The 20,286-nt window shown below is 47.0% G+C and overlaps 1 protein-coding gene across 3 annotated transcripts in view; it reads left to right on the top strand.

Moving 5' to 3' along the window:
• The window catches only part of STX8 (syntaxin 8), a 224,184-nt gene that overhangs the window by 23,319 nt on the left and 180,579 nt on the right, over window positions 1-20,286 (top strand). For all 3 annotated transcript variants that reach the window (XM_084761869.1, XM_084761867.1, XM_084761868.1), the window contains one exon: window positions 19,119-19,243. In XM_084761869.1, coding sequence (XP_084617995.1) covers window positions 19,119-19,243 — 125 coding nt within the window. The remainder of the gene's footprint in view (window positions 1-19,118; window positions 19,244-20,286) is intronic.

Below are 20,286 nucleotides of genomic sequence, written 5' to 3'. Positions count from 1 at the left end.
TCACCGGCTCACTTATGTCTCTTTTCTCAAGGTAGAGCCAAGGTCTGTGCATGCTGGGCACACACAGCTTTTCCTTCAGTAAGCTTCCAGAGAGGTTGGGTTTGAAAAGTAGTACATAAGCACTGTCAAGAGATGTGACAGCTGAGGGGTGGTGGCCTATTTCACAGAAGCTGCCTCCTGGCTTGTGTGAGAAGTCAATGTGGCAAGTAGGGGTCAATCACCATGAGAACATAGGAGAAAGCGTGTGGTAGATGGTTGAAGGGGAGTTCCTCAGTTTCTGGCAAATCGAGAAAAAGGGTTAATCGACTCCATTGTGCCCACCCTAACTGGAGCACGTCTGTGTGTGCAAGTCCTGTAGACGGCCTAGGAAAGTCCAACCAGTAAGAAATGCATGCCAGATAAAAGCTACTCCAAAATACTATTAGGAAAGTCCCCAGGGACTCAGCTGCAGGGCTGTGAGATGCAGGGCTCCCAGGTTGGTGGCCGTGCTCAAACCAGCCAGGGAGATGGCACCACTGCTGATGGAGGAACCTGAAGGGCATCACTGAGAGAAGGGACACTGAAGCCGAGGCGTCTCACGTCTGCTTGCTCTGCGAAGCCCATGCCCCTCATCCCCAGCATCTCCCACTGCGCCTCTCCGCCCCTCTCCTCCTCACGTGCAGCTGATTAGGGAGAGAAGCACATCGGCAAACGTCAGTTTGAATTAGCACTTCCTTTAAGCAGACGTGGATTTGCTGATCCCGTAACTGAATGTGAGGCCCTCATGTGACTGGGTCTCCATTTTACCTTGCTCATCATTGTTCTAGGCAGTGTCCCGCGTCTAAGTCAGCAATGGTTGGCTAGGTTAGGTATCTGGACAGTTGGTAAAGAAGCCACGGTATGACAGTGTCCCCTGGAAGGCGATAAGCAATGGCACAGCTTCTGCCTTGAAAGCCCGCTGCCCTTTGCCTTCAGAGCATCACCGAGCCTTGCAATTAGCTACAGCTTTGTAAAGAGAAAGAAGAACCATTGCGTACTCCACTGTGCTGTGACGGGCTCTGAGATCACGCGACTAACTCGACTGTCGTGGGTGGCTGGCTGGCTAAGCTTAACTCCACACCACGAGCCACACAGGATTAATGGGAATGGGAAGTTATTTGGAGCTTGTGTTGGTAGCTTTGTGTCAGGAAGGTGATGCTAACATGATGGCTGCCCGCTAGAATTAAAAGGCAATGACAACGAAATGTCGCATTTTCTCTGAATACAAGCACTTTAACTTTGGACACACACTTTTCTTTTGATCTACTGAAAATGCAAGGACTGTACAGAATGTATTTTATATCACTGTGTGGGCAGCCCAAGTACGCACAAGAAAAACTACATTAAATCTTACATTAAAAATATAACCTCTCTGCCAGGCCCAGTGGCATAAAGCTGTAATCCTAGCACTCAGAAGGCAGAGACAGGCAGATCTCTGTGAGTTTGAGGCCAGCCTGGTCTACAAAATGAGTCCAGGATAGCCAAGGCTACACAGAGAAACTCTGCCTTGAAAAACAAAGAAACAAAAATATAATGTCTTTAATAGAGCATGATGGCACATGCCTATAGTCCCAACTATCAGAAGGCTGCGGCTGGAGGATTGCTGCAGACCAGGAGTTCTGGGCTGAGTATGCTACAGCAATCAGGTGCCTGCACTAAGTCTGGCATCATTATAGTGACCTCCTAGTAGTGGGGACCACTAGGTTGCCCAAGGGATGACCTGGCCCAGGTTGGAAAAATATACCCTCTCTCGTTTTACATCATGGAATGTTTTATATCAGTTAAATGGTTTATAGGAAGGATTTGTACCCAATAGTACATAGGTTTCTAAAGAAATTGTGCATTTATGCTTGATGTAGTACTGATGTGAACACAAGACCAACATCTCTGTTAGTAGCAAGTGGCTAAGGACTACGCGCTCCCGTCATTAGTTGGCTCAGACAGTATGCAAACATGCAAACTGAGTTCTTACCCTCTAGCTATGCGCAGAAGTCTGATAATGCCCAAGCTTTTCTGGAAGGAGGAGCTGACACTGGTGAAGCTTTACTTTTCTCTGTTTTAAGTAAACCCGGGGTAGATAGGCCAAGGAGGTACGAGTGCAGCTAGGAACACGGAAGTCCCCTGGCAGTGTAAACAGTGGGTGAGGTTGCCGGAGTGCTGTGGTCAAGCACAGGGTGCCTGGTGTGTGCCTGCTGCCATCCTGCTCCTTGGGGATGTGGCAGCCTGCAGCCTGCAGCCTGCAGCCTGCAGCCAGCTCAGGCAGCACATGCTTTCTGTAGCTTAGCTGGATATATAGTCCCAGGAGTTGCCCCGCCCCCCGGGATATCCATACGGTGACACATACCACGGTAGGAAATTAAAAGTCCACAAGCCGAATGAACTCGGCAGGAAAGTGCCTCATCCTTTGTGTCAGTGGGGAGCCTGCGTAGGTGGTCACATGACTCCCACTCCTGTGAGAGAAGCTGGGGCCCGTGTTAGCCATGGATGCTCAATGTGCCGAGCTGGGGCTGAGGAGGCACATATGCTTTGTCTGTGCCTCCCTGCTTATGTTGAGTAGTTCAACAGATAAGCATGTGAGCCTGCTGCTTTACCAGTTAGCACTCAGCAGAGATGTCACAGTATCAGACTTGAGATTACCCAGCCACATGAGCAAAGCCAGCATGGGACAAGCATGGAACAGGACACCTGGACTGGTGAGCAGAATAGCGGGCCCGGAAGCAAACCCACACAGCTGCAGCCAGGACATTCTCCGCCCTGGAGAACAGACAGCCCCTTTGACAAGGGGTGCTGGGAAAACTGGCTACCCACACTTTAAAGACAGAAGCCAGATGTCTGTCTCTCATGGTTCAGAACGGACTGAAAACTCATGTAAGACCCTAAACTCTGCGTCATCTAGAAGAAAACGTTTCAAGATATGGCCCTAGGCAGGACTTTCCAAATTAGACTCTCCTGGTCCAGAGGACGGTACAGCTACATGAGGAGGAGGGCATCCTTATCAGAGGCTGCTGGCGGCTGGGAGCATGGGTTACAGTCTCAAGTCCTGGGCTCAGTTATTAGCACCCCAAATTATTAAGCTTCTGTCTCACCCCAATGCCTGCCATCTGGAAAACAAACAGCAACAAATACTGGTAAGAGTGGGAGAAACTGCTGGCGGAGGGCAGATTACCCCAGCTGTTGTGGAAGGCAGTATGGGGGTGCCGCAAAAAAAAATAGAGCCACCGTTTGATCCAGCAGTACCCCTCCTTAGGAGTGTACCCAGAGGGGTCTGTACACTAGGTGCTTGCGTACCCGAGCTTATCACAGCACGTGCCCGGTGGCTGTGTTTGGGAGTCAGCCTAGCTGGGATGGAGGAGTAGAAATTGTATCTTAGACTCTGTAAGCCATGAGACGAATGAAAGTAGCTGTTTGCAAGATGAAATCACATGTTCGCCTGTGAGCTCCCTGCCTAGAGAGCCCATGAATTTGGTTCACCATGCAGCTAGGAGCCTCTCAGCCGCAAGGAACAGCTAACAGAGCCAAAGCTGCTCTAAGGAGCCGGCTGATGTAAGGGACCCCATGAGAGAATGCTGGGTAACTCAGCCCCTGGTGCTGCCGTCCTTGTGTTCTCCTCCTCTGCCTTGCTCACTGTCCCCTTTCCCTCAGCCCGGATCCCCTTATGGTTTCCAGATGGCTGCAGCAGCTCCTGGCCGCGCTTGGGCAGAGCAATAGGAGAGGAGGAAGACACTTTGCAGGGGTGAAATATTCGTGTGGTTAGGAAGCCTAAAGAGCGGTCACCAGGGTTCGGGGAAAGTCCCCTGCTTTGACCCTCACTCCAGCACATATCTTTCTAGGAGTCTGTGAAGCTTATATCTCTTATAAATCCACCATCTTAAATATAAGTAAAATTAGAAAAAAAAATAAATCCACCATCTTTTTCATACAAGTGGGAATATATATTTGACAGTGTCTTTATATATATATATATATATATATATGAGAGGTCTTTTCCATTTGGGAGATTTGGAGTTGATATTTTAGTATATTTTGTCATGCACACATGCCATAATTAACTCATGTCTAATTAATAGTTACAGGTTATGTCTTTTTCTCAGTCTTTCTATTGCAAACAGTTCAATAGTTTTTATTAGAAAAGTTCAGTCCCGAGCCTGGGTGTGTGAGACTGACTTCCTCTAGCCCCCACAAACACAGGCAGATAACCTGGAGTGTAAGCATTCTCCCATGTGTCAAAATGGCCCTCCGAGGAACAGCTCTGGAGTGGCGACTGGGTCTGCGGGCACACGCCTCGGAAATTCTGGCAGCATTTGGTAGCCCTGACCCACTGGGTTAGCAGCAGTTAGGCTTGTGCCAGCAGTTCCTGTCCCCCCTTGCCTGCGTTCGTAGTTTCCCCAAGGACAGTTGTCATTTGCCATTTTCCTCCAAAGTAATAGGCTTTTATCATACTGCTACCTTTTTTCCCCCCCAAGATGGGGTTTCTCAGTGTAGCCCTGGCTGTCCTGGAGCTTGCTCTGTAGACCGGGCTGGCCTCGAACTCACAGAGCTCTACTTGCCTCTGCCTCCCTGAGTGCTGGGATTATAGGTGTGCGCCACCAGAGCTTGCACCCAAGGCCTCATGTTTGCCAGGCAGGGACTTCCCCACTGAACCACATCCTCATTCCTGTGGCTCTCAAAATAAGCAATTTGTTTGAGATTATTAAGCCAAAATGTTGACACTTTGGGATATTGCATTGGTTTATTGCAATTTAATAGAGTATTTGTGTTTGAAGAATATTTTATAATATGTACTCTTGCTTACATGTTTACATCATTTATAGATATATGTAAAATTTAAAGTACTATGTTAAGTGACAAAAATTCAAACTATAGAAAGAACCGTCAATGGAAAACAAAGGTTCTCTGGGCTCTAGCATGACTTTCCCGTTTCCCCCCTGGTAGTAGCCACCCTAAACAGTTGTCTGTGTCCTTCTGGGGGGATTCCACACATGTGGCCGCACACATGCCTCCAGGCCCCCCCCCCAACGCCTGTACACTTTGCACTCTGAACTGTGTGGTCCTTTTCTGTTAGCAGCACGCCATGCAGAGTAGGAAGCAGAGCTATACTCCTGAGCACCCGGCAGCTGCTCTGAACAGCCGAGCAGCCGGCTGAAGCGGGTAGGTTATATACTCACTCTGACGCTGCCTGCTGCCTGCAGGCTTCTCTCTGGTCCTTACTCTGGATTAGCATTTACCCTGCAAGGCCGAGTTGACTTCCGAGTAAAGGCTAACTGTACGGAGACCGTATCTATTTGGACGACTGAGGAAGCAGTGAAACCAAAGACCTTGAACTTTGAAGGACTATTAGATTTTGCAACTCCAGGTCGATGATGGAGTCATTGATGTGCTCAGCATTACCATGGGTCTGTTGGGCAGTGCTTAGAAGTAGCAACCTGGGCTTTCTCAAGGCTTTACAGACTAAGCAGCAACAAGAAAAATACACAGTAGTAAACAATTTAAAGTTGCTCTTCACTATATTATTGTAGATAACTGCGTGAGGGGTGTAGTGTTCAGTATCAGGGTTCCTGCCTATCACCTGCAAGGCTCTGTATTAGCCCTCTAACTGCCCTGCAGCAAAGTTCGTTGAGATAACATGAAACAGGGAATACTGATGTGGCTCAGAGGTTACGAGCACTAGCTGCTCTTCCAAAAGACCTGGGTTCAATTCCAAGCACCCACATGGCAGCTCACAACTTTCCATAAGTACAGTTCCAGAGGATCTGGCGCCCTCTCCTGGCCTCATAGGCATTGTGCTCACACTTGGTGCACAGATATACATGCAGGACACACACACACACACACACACACACACACACACACACACACACACACACACACAAGAAATACGTGGCCATACACCTAATGAGAGCTTGGCACCGAATACCATGGAGTGTCATTTAGCGAGAAACGCAGTACAGGGTCAGATGTGCTCAGAGACCCAGAGGGCGCAGTGTGATCAAGAGGTCAGCTTCCATCAGAGCGGGTCGTAGACCCAGAGCAAACCCACTCACAGTCTTGATTTTCGTTTCTGTGTTGTCACTTGATAAGCTGGCTGCCACCACAGTCCCTACAGCAATACAGAGAACCGAGCAGTACGAAGGCAGCACTGAAGAAAAGACATGGCAGTGCTTGAGGTGAGGCTGAGTGTGGTGTGGTGTTGCACAGCGGTAGGCAAGTGAACCAGGAGAACCAAATAGGCCATTGAGGATCGGTCCCACACACGCCATGTCACCTGGCCTGTCACAGAGGTGGCACAGCGAGAGTAGCATTAGGTCAACTGGATGTCTACATAGGGAAGAAAAGGAGTCTCGGCCTCTGCTGTCACCCAAGTACAAGCCATTCCAAAGGGACACTGTGGACCTAAAAGTGAAAGGCCACACGAGCCCAAGGTCTTAACGACCCTGGTATCGGCAAAGATTCCTTTGGCCATCAAAGTCACTAAACACAAAGGAAACGCATGAAGAAACGGACTTCATTAACTTCTGCTTTCCAAAGAAAATACCAAGAGTTAAGACGCGCTGGAGTGGAAATCAGCATCTTCAGGGGATTTGTCTGGTACGGGAAAGCCTCAGACTGTAAACAGAGGCCCTCGAAGGCAGACGGCGTTAGAAAGACAACAGCAGAGGGCTCACGCCTGGCCTTCGTAGAAGAGATTGTGCGTGATGAATGAACGGAAAGGCCTTGGCTTTTGTTAGTTCTCCGGACATCGGGCCTGCAACTATATAATACTATGGTGCCGACCAGGGCAGCTCAGCTACAATGCCGGACGTATCTGCTGCTCCTCGGATGTGGAGTTGCTGGAATCCTCATATCCAACTGGCGGGACTGCGTAAGTACAGACTCTTTAGAAAGCACACGCCCACTCAAACGGAACTGTCCCACAGCCATGGAAAGAATGTTTACAACAGGGCTGTTCTGAAAAGTTCCTGTTGGAACCAGCCCAGTGAACTCCGTGGAATAATGGTGTAGTCAGACGTTGATATTACGCAGCAAACACAGATGAACCGTCTGCAGGTGCACACCACACTGTGGATGGCTCGCACAAACATGCTGAGTGAAATAAGCCAGACACGCGAGTACACATGTATGCTGCCATTCCTATAAAGGTGAAATTTATAGTGTTATGAATCATGAAAAGTAAGTGGTTCCTTTTGGAGGAGGAAGTGAGCGGAATGGAGCAAACGGGCTTCCGGGCCAGAGAGACTGCTCGTCAGGTAGAAGGGCTTGCCAGGCCAGTCTGATGACCTAAGATTGATCTTGGGAACCCACGTAAAAAGCCAGATGTGATGTTGCACATCTGGAATCTCAGGACTCAAGTACAGCGAGATGAGAGGTAGAGATGGGAGAATCTTCTGGAAGCTTGCAGCCCAGCTAGCCTGGAATAAATGCGGTGCCATGGCGGTAACGACTGATCTGGCCCCAACAGGACGGAGGGAGACCTGACTGCTGGGAGCTGCTCTCCAGTCTCCACGCGTGCAGGTGGGGCAGGTGTGCAGCGTGTACTGCCCTGCCACATCTCACTCAGTATGTGTGTAAATGACGTGGCTTCTGGGATCGGGACACTGCTGTTTCTTACCCTGGTAGCCGTTACATGAAGGTTTTCACTGTAGTATTTTTGACCTGTATGCTACGGCCTTTCATTTTTATGTGTTCTGTATGAATTAAGTGCATGTATAAATACACACATACATATATTCAAGTACATACTCTAACACATATGTATACAGGTAGGCAGAAAAGCTGTGTCCTCAGGAGACCACAAGGTGGGGTGTAAGTTAGCAGAAGCAGCAGCAAACCCAACCTTCTCTTTGCTGGGTTGTGAACCATGGCCATTTTCCTTCCCGGAGAGCAAGAAGAGAATTCGAAAAGTGCTTGCGCGTCTTCCTGAGTACTTGGGAAGGAACCTCACTGCTGTCCAGTTCTCACGTTAGCCTTTCCCCTCCATCTGTGTGGATTGCACGCCTGCCTGTCATAGTTATGCCTCCCTTCATGGGCTCCAGACTATGCCCCAAGCCCGGCCTGCTTATTGCTGTTTCTTCTCTCTGCTCTTCCTTAAGATACAATTAAAACAAAACCAAAAACCTTAGGTATCTTTTCCATCCATTGCTTTTTCACAAGCCCGCCCTTGTCTGTCTTTTCCTACTGCTCCCGCTCCCCCCCTCTCCCTCCCCCTCCCCCCCCTTTTCTCTCTGCTCCTCTTCTCCCTCTCTCCAGAGTTTCTAGTAGCCCATGCTGGTCTTAACCACCACAGATAACGGAATTCCTCATCCTCCTGCTTCTTCCTCCCAAGTGCTGGGTTACACATAGTGTTGCCCATCCTGGTTCTTACTTTTGGGGCTTGGTTTTAAAATAAGAGAGATGTTTTCAATATGTCTTGTGTTTTGTTTTGTTTGTTTGTTTTCCAGACTGGGTTTCTCTATATTATCTTGGCTGTCCTGGACTTGCTTTGTAGACCAGGCTGGCCTTGAACTCACAGTGATTCGTCTGCCTCTGCCTCCCGAATGCTAGGATTAAAGGCCTGAGCCACCAAGTCCGCTCTCAATGTCTTTCTAATAGTTTCCACATAGGTTGCCACTTCTTTAAAATGTATTTTTTAGCTGATATATCAACCTTCAAATTTATTTGTTTGTTTTTCTTGTTTTTGTTTTTTGTTTTTGAGATAGTGTTTCTCTGTGTAGCCTTGGCTGTCCTTGATTCACTTTGCAGACCAGGCTGGCCTCAAACTCACAGTGATCCTCCTGCCTCTGCCTTCCAGGGTGCTGGGATTAAAGGTGTGCGCCACCTTGCCTGGCCAAACTTCAAATTTTACATGTTAACGGGATTTTATGTTATATAGGTCTCGGTTTGCTATCATCTTCTCTCTCTTTCCCTCTCTCCTTACAGGGAAATGACTTTTCTTAGCTTTTCATTTTGGGGGAGAAGAGCAGCTCAGTGGGGCTCTCACTATGCAGCCCAGCCTGAGTGTGAGCATGCGATCCGGCTGCCCCTGCGCCCTGGGATTACAGGAGGATGGCGTGCCTGGCTCCCCGCTTATGCTCATGTACAATGCCAGCATACACTGCCTCTCCTTTCCTCAGCGCCAGGCTCCTAAATCACCAGTGTTAGTGCTGGAGAGTTTTCTTGATCACACTGTTGTTTGTACTTAGGCGTATGTTGCTGTAAATATATTTTTCAGACAACAGAATTGTCATATGTACGTTTCTCTGTGATTTGCTTTTTTCATTTAAGTTTGGGCATTCCTCCAAATCAACAGGCTTAAGATATCCTTTGCAGCAGTGAGTACTTTGCAGTTAGAAATATGTAGTCATTCTTGTAACCACTGTCCGTGAAGTTATTGCTGGATTGCTTCAGTTTTTCTTTTTCTTCTTTCTCTTGTAATTATATACATGGTTAAGGCAAACACTATGGGCACGATGGCCTCTGTTCCTGTAGGACAGAGCCCCCAGGATATGTGTGTTGGAAATGTAAGGAACTGCGGTGTCTATTTCCTAAATGTTGTGTTGCTTGCCAGCAGTATGTGGGAGGGCCTGTTTCATAAGCTGTTAGCCATCAGTGGGTACCACAGAACTTGGTAGGTTTTGTTAATCTATGGGAGGAAAAAAAAAAGTCTGTTTTGTATTTCAGTACTTGATATTATAATGGTGTAGTGATGACTTTGGGCATGGAAAATAAAGATCTCTACAGCTGCATGTATTAATTTTAAATTACAAAAGTCATTTGGGAATTGAAAAGCAAAAATAATTCCAGTCCATTAGCAAAGAGTGCACACTGTATTTCACTGTATTTTAGTTCATTGTCTCCTTTTGTCTCTTTTCTTTTCTTTTTTTTTTTTTTTTTTTTTTTTTTTTTTTGGTTTTTCAAGACAGGGTTTCTCTGTGTAGCCTTGGCTGTCCTGGACTCACTTTGTACATCACCAGGCTGGCCTTTAACTCACAGAGATCTGCCTGCCTCTGCCTCCCGAGTGCTGGGATTAAAGGCGTGTGCCACCATGCCTGGCCTTCTTTTCTTTTTGAGACAGGGTTTTTCTGTATCCTGGTTGCCCTAGAACTCTCTCTTTGTACTGGGATTAAAGGTGTGTGCCACCACACCCAGCTTGCCTTTTTTCTTTTTAATATGTTGAATCTTTTCCAAATTCCAAGTCCCCCTCTTTCCCCCCCCCCCCCCGCCCTCTCTCTGTGTAGTCACAGGTTAACACCTGGTGACTTCTCAGCTACTTAGTTTTCAAGACAGGGTCTCTCAATGGACCCTGATCTTCCTGATTCTGTTAGAATAGCTGTTCAGCAAGCTGAGGGAGCCTCCTGCCTCAGCCTCTCCACATCCCTGCACTGGGATTATAGGTGTGGGCCGCAATGCCCTGTGGGTTTTTGGTGGTGTTTGCTTGTTTTAACATCTAGGGACTAAGGTAAGATCCTCACGTTTGTGTGGCAAGTATTTTACCAGCTGAGCCATCTTCTCAGTCTCCCAAGTTCAGCTTTTTAATAAGTAAAAGTTAAGAAATGAGAATTTAGGCAGGTAGAGCGGTGTGATCAATCCCCTGGCAGATCTAGTTTTACCGCCCCAGGCTCCAGAGGTGGCAAAGGCAGGATCACTCTTGGCTTATGGTTGAGGGATGCTAGAGAGGGTTATTCTCCGGGGTCTCTTGATGTTGGTTTCCCACCACTGGTGCCTGTAGGGGTCATGGTTTGTCCTTTTCTCACTGGCTTCGAGCTCTCTGTCCTAGCTCCTGCTCTCTGCACCTGCGGACAGCAACAGCCAATCAGCACGCCGCCAGCATAGCACTTGCGAAGCAACAGCCAATCAGCATGCTGCCAGCATAATACCGTGCGAAGGAACAGATGGTGCAATAGCAGGAAACCTGGGTTCAAGGTTTCACTCCATTTTGTGTCCTGTAAAATGAGGTTAGCCGTGGCTCCTGCGGCCTGTGAACCTCAGGTGCAACAGGTGCATGTGCAGTCCTGTGAACTAGAGAGCGCCCTGCCATCATCGGTGCACAGCACAACAGTGGATAATGCTGTGCAGAATCATGTGGCATGGGCCATAAAAGCGGTGTCAGAAATTAGAAGGAAGAGTCAGTGTGGTGGGAAGGAAGAAGAGGAAGCCCTGGCAGACACGAGGCCTGAGCGGTCCTGAGTCAGTCAGTCTAGTGAGTACACCGTGCAGTTCATCCTGTTGTGAAATTCTATTGTATTTTTTAAGTCAAGATCTCCCTCTGTACTCCAGGCTAGCCCAGGACTCACTGTGCTCTCCAGGCTGTCCTTAGACCTGCAGAATCCTGTCTCAGTTCCTAAGTGCTGGGATACAGGCATGTGCCACCTGGCATGCTGCGCTTTGTGCTTTCCTGTCTCCTGTGAGAGCAGCAGCTTCACAGCAGTCTGTAGACTGGTGGTCAGCAGCTTGCATAAGGTCACCCAAGGGGACTTTACACACTCCTTGCTTCTGTCCCTAAGTTAAAAGCATGGCCTCCGTCTCCCTGATTTGCATTTTAGGTGTGGGTCGGCTGAGTCGGTGTAATAAAAATTGAATTGTCGAGGTTGAAGTGATGGCCGTGTAGGTGGTCCTTGGCTCTGTGTGTATTGATTGCATATACATCACCATTTGACACCCTTAATTAGTCTTTTAGTGCCATATTTGCATTTTTATACACCAGTTGCCAAACAGATTTGTACCACTTTTGCCTGCCAGCCAGTGATTTTTGTGACATTACACATAGCATGCTTGTTCCCAGAGCTGTGTGTAAAGTAATGGAGTGGAAACAAACATGCTGAATACGGAGGTGGGGTGGGGTGGGGAGGTGGGGGGCGGTGGGAATGATGTTGAGGCAGAGTTGGACAAGTTAGGCATGTGACATTTCTAAGTGTTCCTCTCATCTGGACCTTCGCTCGATATGCCTTGAACCTGTTGGCTTATAAAGAACCAAGCAAACAGGGAACAGGGGTCAGTGTCCTGATCTGTGGCTCCTCATCGTGTGTGAGCATGTCGGTCACTGTTGTACACTCTACTTCTGTTTTGTTTCGATTTTTTTTTTTTTTTTTGAGACAGGATTTCTCAATGTTATCTTGGCTGCCCTGGACTCACTTTGTAGACCAGGCTGGCCTCAAACTCGTAGCGATCTGCCTGCCTCTGCCTCCTGAGTGCTGGGATTAAAGGTGTGCACCACCACCTCTGGCTTGGTTTTTTTGTTTAAGGGTTTTCAAGACAGGATTTCTCCGTGCAATAACCCTGCCTGTCCTAGACTCACTTTGTAGACCAGGCTGGCCTTGAACTCACAGAGATCCACCAGCCTCTGCCTCCTGAGTGCTGGGATTAATAGCATGCGCCACCACGCCCTGCTACTTCTGTTTTTTTGTTTTGTTTTTGTTGTTGTTCTTGTTTGTTTTTTACAAAAACACATTGGCTGGTATTGTCACTGAACTTCCTCCGCTGACCAGCAGAGGGCGCTCAGTCACCATGAGACTGGTAATGGTCCTCACAGATGGGAAGGAAGGCTTAGGTTTCTGTGCGAGTCACTAGTCACCTTTCTATTTTTAAGGTACCTGTGACATCAAACAGTTCAGCCAAAGAGCACTTTCTTGTGCTGCTGAGTTTGCATTGCAGAGATAATTCTCCTCGGGGACAGTACCCTGAGTTCTGATAACGTCCCTTAACAGCCCTTCAGCAGTCTGCGTGGCTCTTCTACTGTGGACTGTTAAGATTTTCATTTAAGCTGGGCTGTGATGGCGCACACCTTTAATCCCAGCACCTGGGAGGCAGAGGCAGGTGGATCTTTCTGAGTTTAAGGCCAGCCTGGTCTACAGAGCTAGTTCCTGGGTAACCAAAGCTACACAGAGAAACCCTGTCTCAGAAAAAAAGAAAAAAAAGATTTTCATCTAATAGGGAACTTTTTATTAGCTGAGCTGGCTGTGGTGGTGAACACCTTTAATCCCAGCATCTGGAGACAGAGGCAGGTGGATCTCTTAGTTCAAGGCCAGCCTGGTCTACAGGGCAAGTTCCAGGATGGCCAGGGCTACACAGAGAAACCCTGTCTCTAAACCAAAAATAAAAGAGGCAACTGATGGGCTTTTAAGAAAGAATAGAAATGATTGCTGGACCGAAAGAGGCTAATGGAAGAGCAGCTGGACTCCCCGCACCGTCGCCCCCTAGATCATGAGATGAGGACAGCAGTTGTATTGGAGAGTTGTCCATAGCTGGTATGTTGACGTTTGAAAGGTAATGGGGGGGGGGGGGAAGCCCTTTCTTAAATTGTGTCAGTTCTCCCAAGTCACCCAGCTAAGTTTGGCAAGCAGCTGGTCAGGAGGAAAGTGGGATCAGTTTAAAATTGAGGAAAACAATTGGATGCAGAGCCCAGTGGTGGAGTGGGCCCCTAGCATGCACAAGGCCTTGGGTTCGATTCCATCACTAAAGGAAAAAGGAAAAAAGAAATCAGAAAAATACTGTTTCTAGTAGGCTTGAGGGCACCGTGATGCAATGCCCTTCCTTAGGGGACAGGTAAGGAAACGTTGTCTGTGTCTGAGTTATTTCTTCTGGGCTTGAACTCACTGCGGAGTGTTGAAATTAGCAATGGAAATACCTTGAGACACAGTGTTGGGTTAGGCATCGTGTCGGGCCTTCTCCATCCCTAGTGTATCCACTTTATGAAGCCAGGTCTTTGTGTCCCAATCGTTCCTCGGCCCCTACAGCAGCATCTGCTCTGCAGAAGCCATTCAGCTGTGCGGGTGGGCGTGTGAGTTAGTGCGTGAGTGGGTGATGGGGACGATGCTGGCTGGAATACAGAGTGGGACCCTGCGGCCTGTCAGGCTGAAGGAAGCATCCACACATCAGTAGATCGTGGTCTCGTGACCATGGGTTTATTTGGGGTTGATTTTAGAAACTGGGGCGAACTTTGAATGCTAATGAGAAATTTCCTTTTCCCTAAGTTGTATTGATTCTCTCAACTCAAGCAGGCTTGGAAATGTTCACCCCTTTTTCCAGTCCACTCCCATGGGCGAGTAGCATTAAATCAGCATGCTAATTGTCTGTTCCTCACCATCCCCGGTTGCCATTTTCCTGCTGTTGACTTCCTTTGCCACCCACCTCAATCACTTTGGCCTGCCCTTCCCACTGTCGCCTCTCTTCAGTGTAACCCAGTGTGCACATTGTTGCTGGAGTGTCTCTCTGAATAATTTATGTCACAGAGCCCATTTCTGATTGAAATTTGAGCCTCTGTGCATCTTTATATCCACAGAGCAAAAATACGCAAAGACGTTTTGGAAAAGGAATTAGCTTTTCATACCATAGGGGCGTTTTTCACATCCGTGAGCAAGGCTAGCTTTGCCTTTGTTGATGCAGCCCAGCTCTCTGACACCCTAGAAATAGCTTCACTGCCCCTAAGTGTAAACCTCCCTGCGGTCTGTGAATGCTCAAACACTGGTATTTTTTTTTCCAGACAAAACAAACATTTTTCCATAGTCGGCTGACATCTTTTTGAAATGCTAAGAAAAGCTACTTCTTGGAATTCACTTCTTTACAGCTCGCTGTTCAGTTGATAAGAATGCCCTCCCAGTGAACTCTGACAGGTTCCAACTGAATTTGTCAGCACAGAGATGGATTGTCTGTATGCCCCCTCGTGTTATTATAATTTAATAACGGATACTATTTTCTTTGTAGGCTGAAATGAAGTCACGTTATGTCCTTATAGGTGATCATGAAGCATTTTCAGGACTCTAATATACTATCTATATCTATAATATAGATCTATCAATAACATGCTAATATAATATGTTTATTAATTTTTATTTATTATTATAGATAATGTCAACTTTCAAAGAATATGGACAGAAATTATTGATTTATTAAAAAACAAAATAAACACACACACACACACACACACACACACACACACACCAGTAGTGCCAGCACGTAGAGAGGATTGCTTGAGCTCAAGAATTCAAGGCCTGTTTATCCTCATCTCAAAAAAAGAAAATAGGAGCTGCCGCGGCTGCGGCCTTGTGGTAGCGCCTGACTAGCCCTGGGTTGGATCCATGATGCTTTAACAAGGAAGATCAAGTCAGCTGTACCTCAGAACCATAGTAATTAGCTTGTCCTTTCGTTAACTTAGGAGCTCTCCTGACTTGTCACTGTGAAGGCAAGCTTGAGCTGAAAGGTGTTTTATGGACAGAATTCCCTTTCAAAGTAACTGTCCATCTGCTTCAGAGTATCAGTCTTGCTGCTAAGTCATGAAGGCAGGTAGCAGTTGATTACGGCTTTTGTTTTAATTTCTCAAGACGGAAAATGTAAAGGACTGTTGTCATTTTGGCCCCAGCCAAAGCCCTCAGCGGTTCCCAGCTCTGTTTTTGTAAGCTTGCTTCCCGATGCTGCTCCTCCAGCGTGTCTGAGGCTCCTGCTTCTGGGTGCTGGGGACATACACACGACTGTCATGTGGCCTTTTTCTCCTCACAGAGCTCATAATTTAGGAAGGGAGACAGATGAGTAAATAGCTAACTACAATCCTGCTTGATAAATGCCACGTTAGAGGTTGTGAACGGAGTGCCGTGGGAGAGCTGGCGAGTGATTGATTCGAGGAGAGGAGACGGGGTGGGGATCAGGGAGGACTCCGCAGCAGAAGTGACATTTGAGTTGAGCCTTAGGGGATGAATAGAATTTTGCCAGATGGACAAAGGGGTGGGGGTGGGGACACTCCAGACTCATGCAAAAACATGAGAGTGTGAAAGTTTGTGCCTTTGTCTGAGTGGCAGTGAGCAGGATGTAGGGCTTAAGCAGAAGAAGGGCGTGGAAGGGGGACGCTGGCAGATGACACTGCTGAGGCCATCTTTTAAAGCGCACACTTGGCCTGTAGGCCCGGGGAGTCACAGAGGTTGTAAGCTCGGGAGATGACATGGCGAGACGCTAGCTGCAGGTCAATCTAGCAGCAGAGTAAGATGATTGGATGAGGGTGGTGAGTCCACAGGGGAGGTGAGGAGGATCTGAACCTACGCTGTCCCTGCTGGCAGTGCCAAGAGGACGAGGGCAGGAACCTGCCAGCCATCTCTGAGGGCGACGGCGGCCATTGCTGGGTGGTGGAAGAGGAAGGATGGCAGCAGCGGCAGCTCCCTAAGCTGGGAAGAAGAAAAGCTCATGGTTGGGGCCTCAGAGCACCTGTGGGAAAATGGCAGGGCAGACTCCCCAACCCGTGGTTTTCCTACAGGGTAAAGGGAAGGTGGGCATGCCCTGCTTTTTTTTTTTTTTTTAATTTGAAGGGCTTCCTTTTTAAATCCTTTATTTTATAATTTTTTAAATTAAAATAATCCTTCCACCCCTCCCATGGATTCCTCTGGATTCACCTCTTTTTCTTTAATTGTTTTACATAAGTGTGTTAAGTGATATATATATATATGTGTGTGTGTGTGTGTGTGTGTGTGTGTCATATATATTCCTAAATATGTAAATATAGTCTGCTCAGTCCATATATGTTATCTGCATGGGTATGATTTCAGGGCTGGCCACTTGGCTGCTTTTTACCTAGTCATGGGCCGTTCTCACTTCGAGAGTCTGCTATGACTAAGGGCCACTCTCTGTAGAGCTGCACTGACTAGTAATAGGTGTTTCCCTAAATGTGGAGCAGAGTGTGAAAGCTGATGAAAAGAATGGCATTCCAACACACAGGCAGATAGGAATGCTAGCGGTGCATCCCTGGTGGCTGTAGGACATGAGTAAAATAGGAGCACCAACTCAGATGAGCAGGAGCAGAGTCCTTAGCTCTGGGAATTAGGTCATACCGGGAAGTCTCTTCTCTGTATTATGTTTAGTATTGATATCAGTTTATGTCCATGTTTTCACTTTTCTTCCCTAACAGGTGATTGAAGTGCACACATACCACACATACACACACACACACACACACACACACACACACAAGTAAACACAAATTGCACACACATAGCTATAATCCTAATTTGTCATTTATTGAGATTACTTAATAACACCTCACATTTGTTGGAATTTTTGTTCCCTAATACTAATACCTTAATTGTGTGTGTGTGTGTGTGTGTGTGTGTGTGTGTGAGAGAGAGAGAGAGAGAGAGAGAGAGGGCTTGAAGCAGGTATTCCAACTCTAACCTTGGAGCAGTGTCCGTCACTTGCATTGTGCTGGGAGGAAAGACAGCTTGAAGCTGGCCCCTGATGCGCGTGTGAGCCTCAGGCGACTTTTGTGGCCTGTCTCTGACCCAGGCATTTGCAGTAAGCCACATACAACTACATCCAATCCATGCTGGCACTTTAAGATGACTTGAGAGTTGATGGGTGTGTTTGGTTTGCAAATTGCCTGCTTCACCCCTTCTCATTACTTTCTTCGTTGTCTTCAAAGCCAGATGAAGCTAAGTAATTATCGTGTGGAGTAAGTGTGAATCCTCGACATCTTGGGTTCTTGGGGCCAATCATGTAAAGTAAGGCCTCAAAGAACATGTCTGTCTTTTTGATAGACTGGAAGAAAGTCATACTTGTGTTTGACATGTTAATTGGTCCATTTGAATAAGAGACCACACCTGTGCATAAAATCTTATTCCAGAGAATCAAAAAGGTCTTTACATTTGGCCCAGGTTTTTCTTAAAGGATATGTCCTTTTCTTTTTTTTTTTTTTTTTAGTTTTGAAGTGGGGAAAAAATGAAATAGTACAATTTGAGGATATATATATTAAACATAGCTTTACTGTCTCCTGGTTAGACAGTACAGTGTATTTACCAAGCACTGTATTCAGCACTTAAAACACATTATATCCATCCCTGCAGCACGCGCGCACACACACACATGCGCGCACGCGCGGCGCGAGGGCAGCAGCTACAAGGAAAAGCTGTGCGTTGTCAGGGCCGGATTTTGGTCAGATAGTACGTAGTTTGTTTTTACTTATTCCCGTGATTAAAACGGTTCCTTCCAAATAATAAGTATTGAGGAAATAGTTTTTGAATACATAAATTACTCTGTTTAGTCCTTGCTGAAACTTCCTGAGGTAGATGTTACTGTCCATATACTGCCAGTAAGTGGCATGCTCTGTGCTCACACTGGGGAGCAGGGTCAGCGAAGGGGAGGTGGTTTTGATGCCCTGCTTCCTTGGTGGTCAGAAGGCTTAACCATGCGGAAGGCCAAGCGCTAGGGTAGCAGTTACTTGTAGACGTTACAGGAGATGCCATGGGGGCTTAAAGAATGATGAGCAATAGGGAAGTGAACGAGTGCACACAGAATCACCCGGAGAGCGGCTGCTGGCACATAGCAGTTGCGGCCCCACGTTAGCTGTCACTGTTCTGACTCTCCCGCTACTCTGCCCCCCTCCTCCTCTTCCTCTCCCAGGTTCCAGGCTCCACAAGAGTAGCTGTGTAAATTCAGCTCAACTCTGTGATGGAGTCCTCAGAGGGGATTTCCTGGGCAACATGACTCTTGCATTCTTTGGACAGGGAGGCAGTGGCAGGACTGTGTTCCCTGTTCTTAGGCAGGAGACCAGGCTGTGCTGTGCAGGAGCCAGATACCTTCCCGGGCACACTGACCACAGTCCTGAGTGTGATCCTTATGACTGCAGTCATACAATTGCATTTGAAACTCTGTGTTTCTGTGAGCAGCCATGCACCATTTAATGGCAAATTTTGTTACCGTCTTACACTGTAATCTGTAAGCATAGTATTATATTTGCATGAAAAATATTTGTGCCTTCTGTGTCACAAACTCTGTGAAACAAAATTTGTTCTGATAAACAGGCAACTTCTCGTTGGCCTTGTGGTTTTGAGACTTAACAGCCTAATTTACCAATTTGTTTGGTTTGTGAGTCCAGGGTATTTTGGAGGCTTAGTGGAGTGCTGGGATCTCCCACCATCTCTTCATCATGCTGCGTAATTGTCTGGGGACCATGCTGAGTCACAGCCTCCGAGCTCTCATAGCCCTGGGCACGGTCCCTAGAATAAATTAAGAGTGTGACAAACTGTGGCCATGACTTTCCAGAGCATGCCAGGCTGGCTGGCTCCGCGATCATGGGAGTGCTTTTCAGCCAGTTGTGTTTTGTGTAATGTGCTGTTTTGTGTAATGTGTTTTGTGTAATGTGCTGTTGTTCTCAGGTCCAGCCTGATGAGCGAAGGGGCGAAGCGAGCAACTCCCAACCCTTGGCTCTGTGAGGAGCCGGAGGAGACCCGAGGCTTGGGTTTTGATGAGATCCGGCAGCAACAGCAGAAAATCATTCAAGGTACCGCTTACCCTGGCCTGTGGGTCACAGACCTGCTTCCACACTGTTCTCGACTGTTCTCCTTCTCTCCACTGAAAATTAGAGTTGAAATGGTTGTTGCTGAAAAGCTCTTGACATTTCTGGGGCTGCAAGGTGCTTGAGGAAAAGATTTCATTGCTGCTGCAGACTCAATTGTCATTTTGTCCTTTTACACTAGACTGGTGTCTAGACCACGAGACTTTTCCCTGGGACTCTCTCTGTAGACCAGGCTGGCCTCGAACTCAGAGATCCGCCTGCCTCTGCCTCCCGAGTGCTGGGATTAAAGGTCTCCACCACCGTGCCTGGCAAAATGTGCTATTTTGGAAGTGTCTCTTTTTTTTTTTTTTTTAATTTCTGTTGCTATGGGTTCAAGCAAGATTTGGGACAAAGAAGATGGAAAATGCTCTGTGCTGCTTCTCGAGTCTCAAAACTACAAGTAGATTAGCATGAGTGTCCTCAGTCTTGTTTGCATATACATATATGCATATATTTAGTATAAGTACATCTATTTTATGTAAATAGGATCGTGAAGTACGTAGCTATCTCACTATGTGAATCGTACCATAGTTTTTAACTTAGTATTATGTTTTTTCCGTGTCAGTATGTCTGCTGTTCTTTCTAAAGACAGCTTTATTGAAGTGTAATTACCATTATCATAAGCAGCACATATTTGATATGTATGATTGGATGACCTTTGACACACACATACACATGCATGTACATGCACACACACATGTACACATACACACATGTATATATATATGTATCTACACACACACACACACACATATATGTGTGTGTATACATATGATGAAACCATCACTGCTGTCAAGACAGTGAACACAGTTCTCAGAAGGTCCTTCCTTCGTGTCTTTGAGAGTCTTCCTATTGTCTCCCGATTCCTAGACAACAGCTGATCTGTTTTCTATCACTATTAATTGGTTTCTATTTTCCACAATTTCATGTGAGTAGTTTCATACAGTATTTACTCTCTGGGGGAAGGGGATCTGGCTTCTTTCTCCATG

This window comes from Acomys minous (genome assembly GCF_964271855.1).
Source record: "Acomys minous genome assembly, chromosome: 16".
Classification (NCBI taxonomy): Eukaryota; Metazoa; Chordata; class Mammalia; order Rodentia; family Muridae; genus Acomys; species Acomys minous.
Note: the sequence above shows the minus strand (reverse complement) of the source record. Positions and strands in the feature narration are given on the sequence as shown.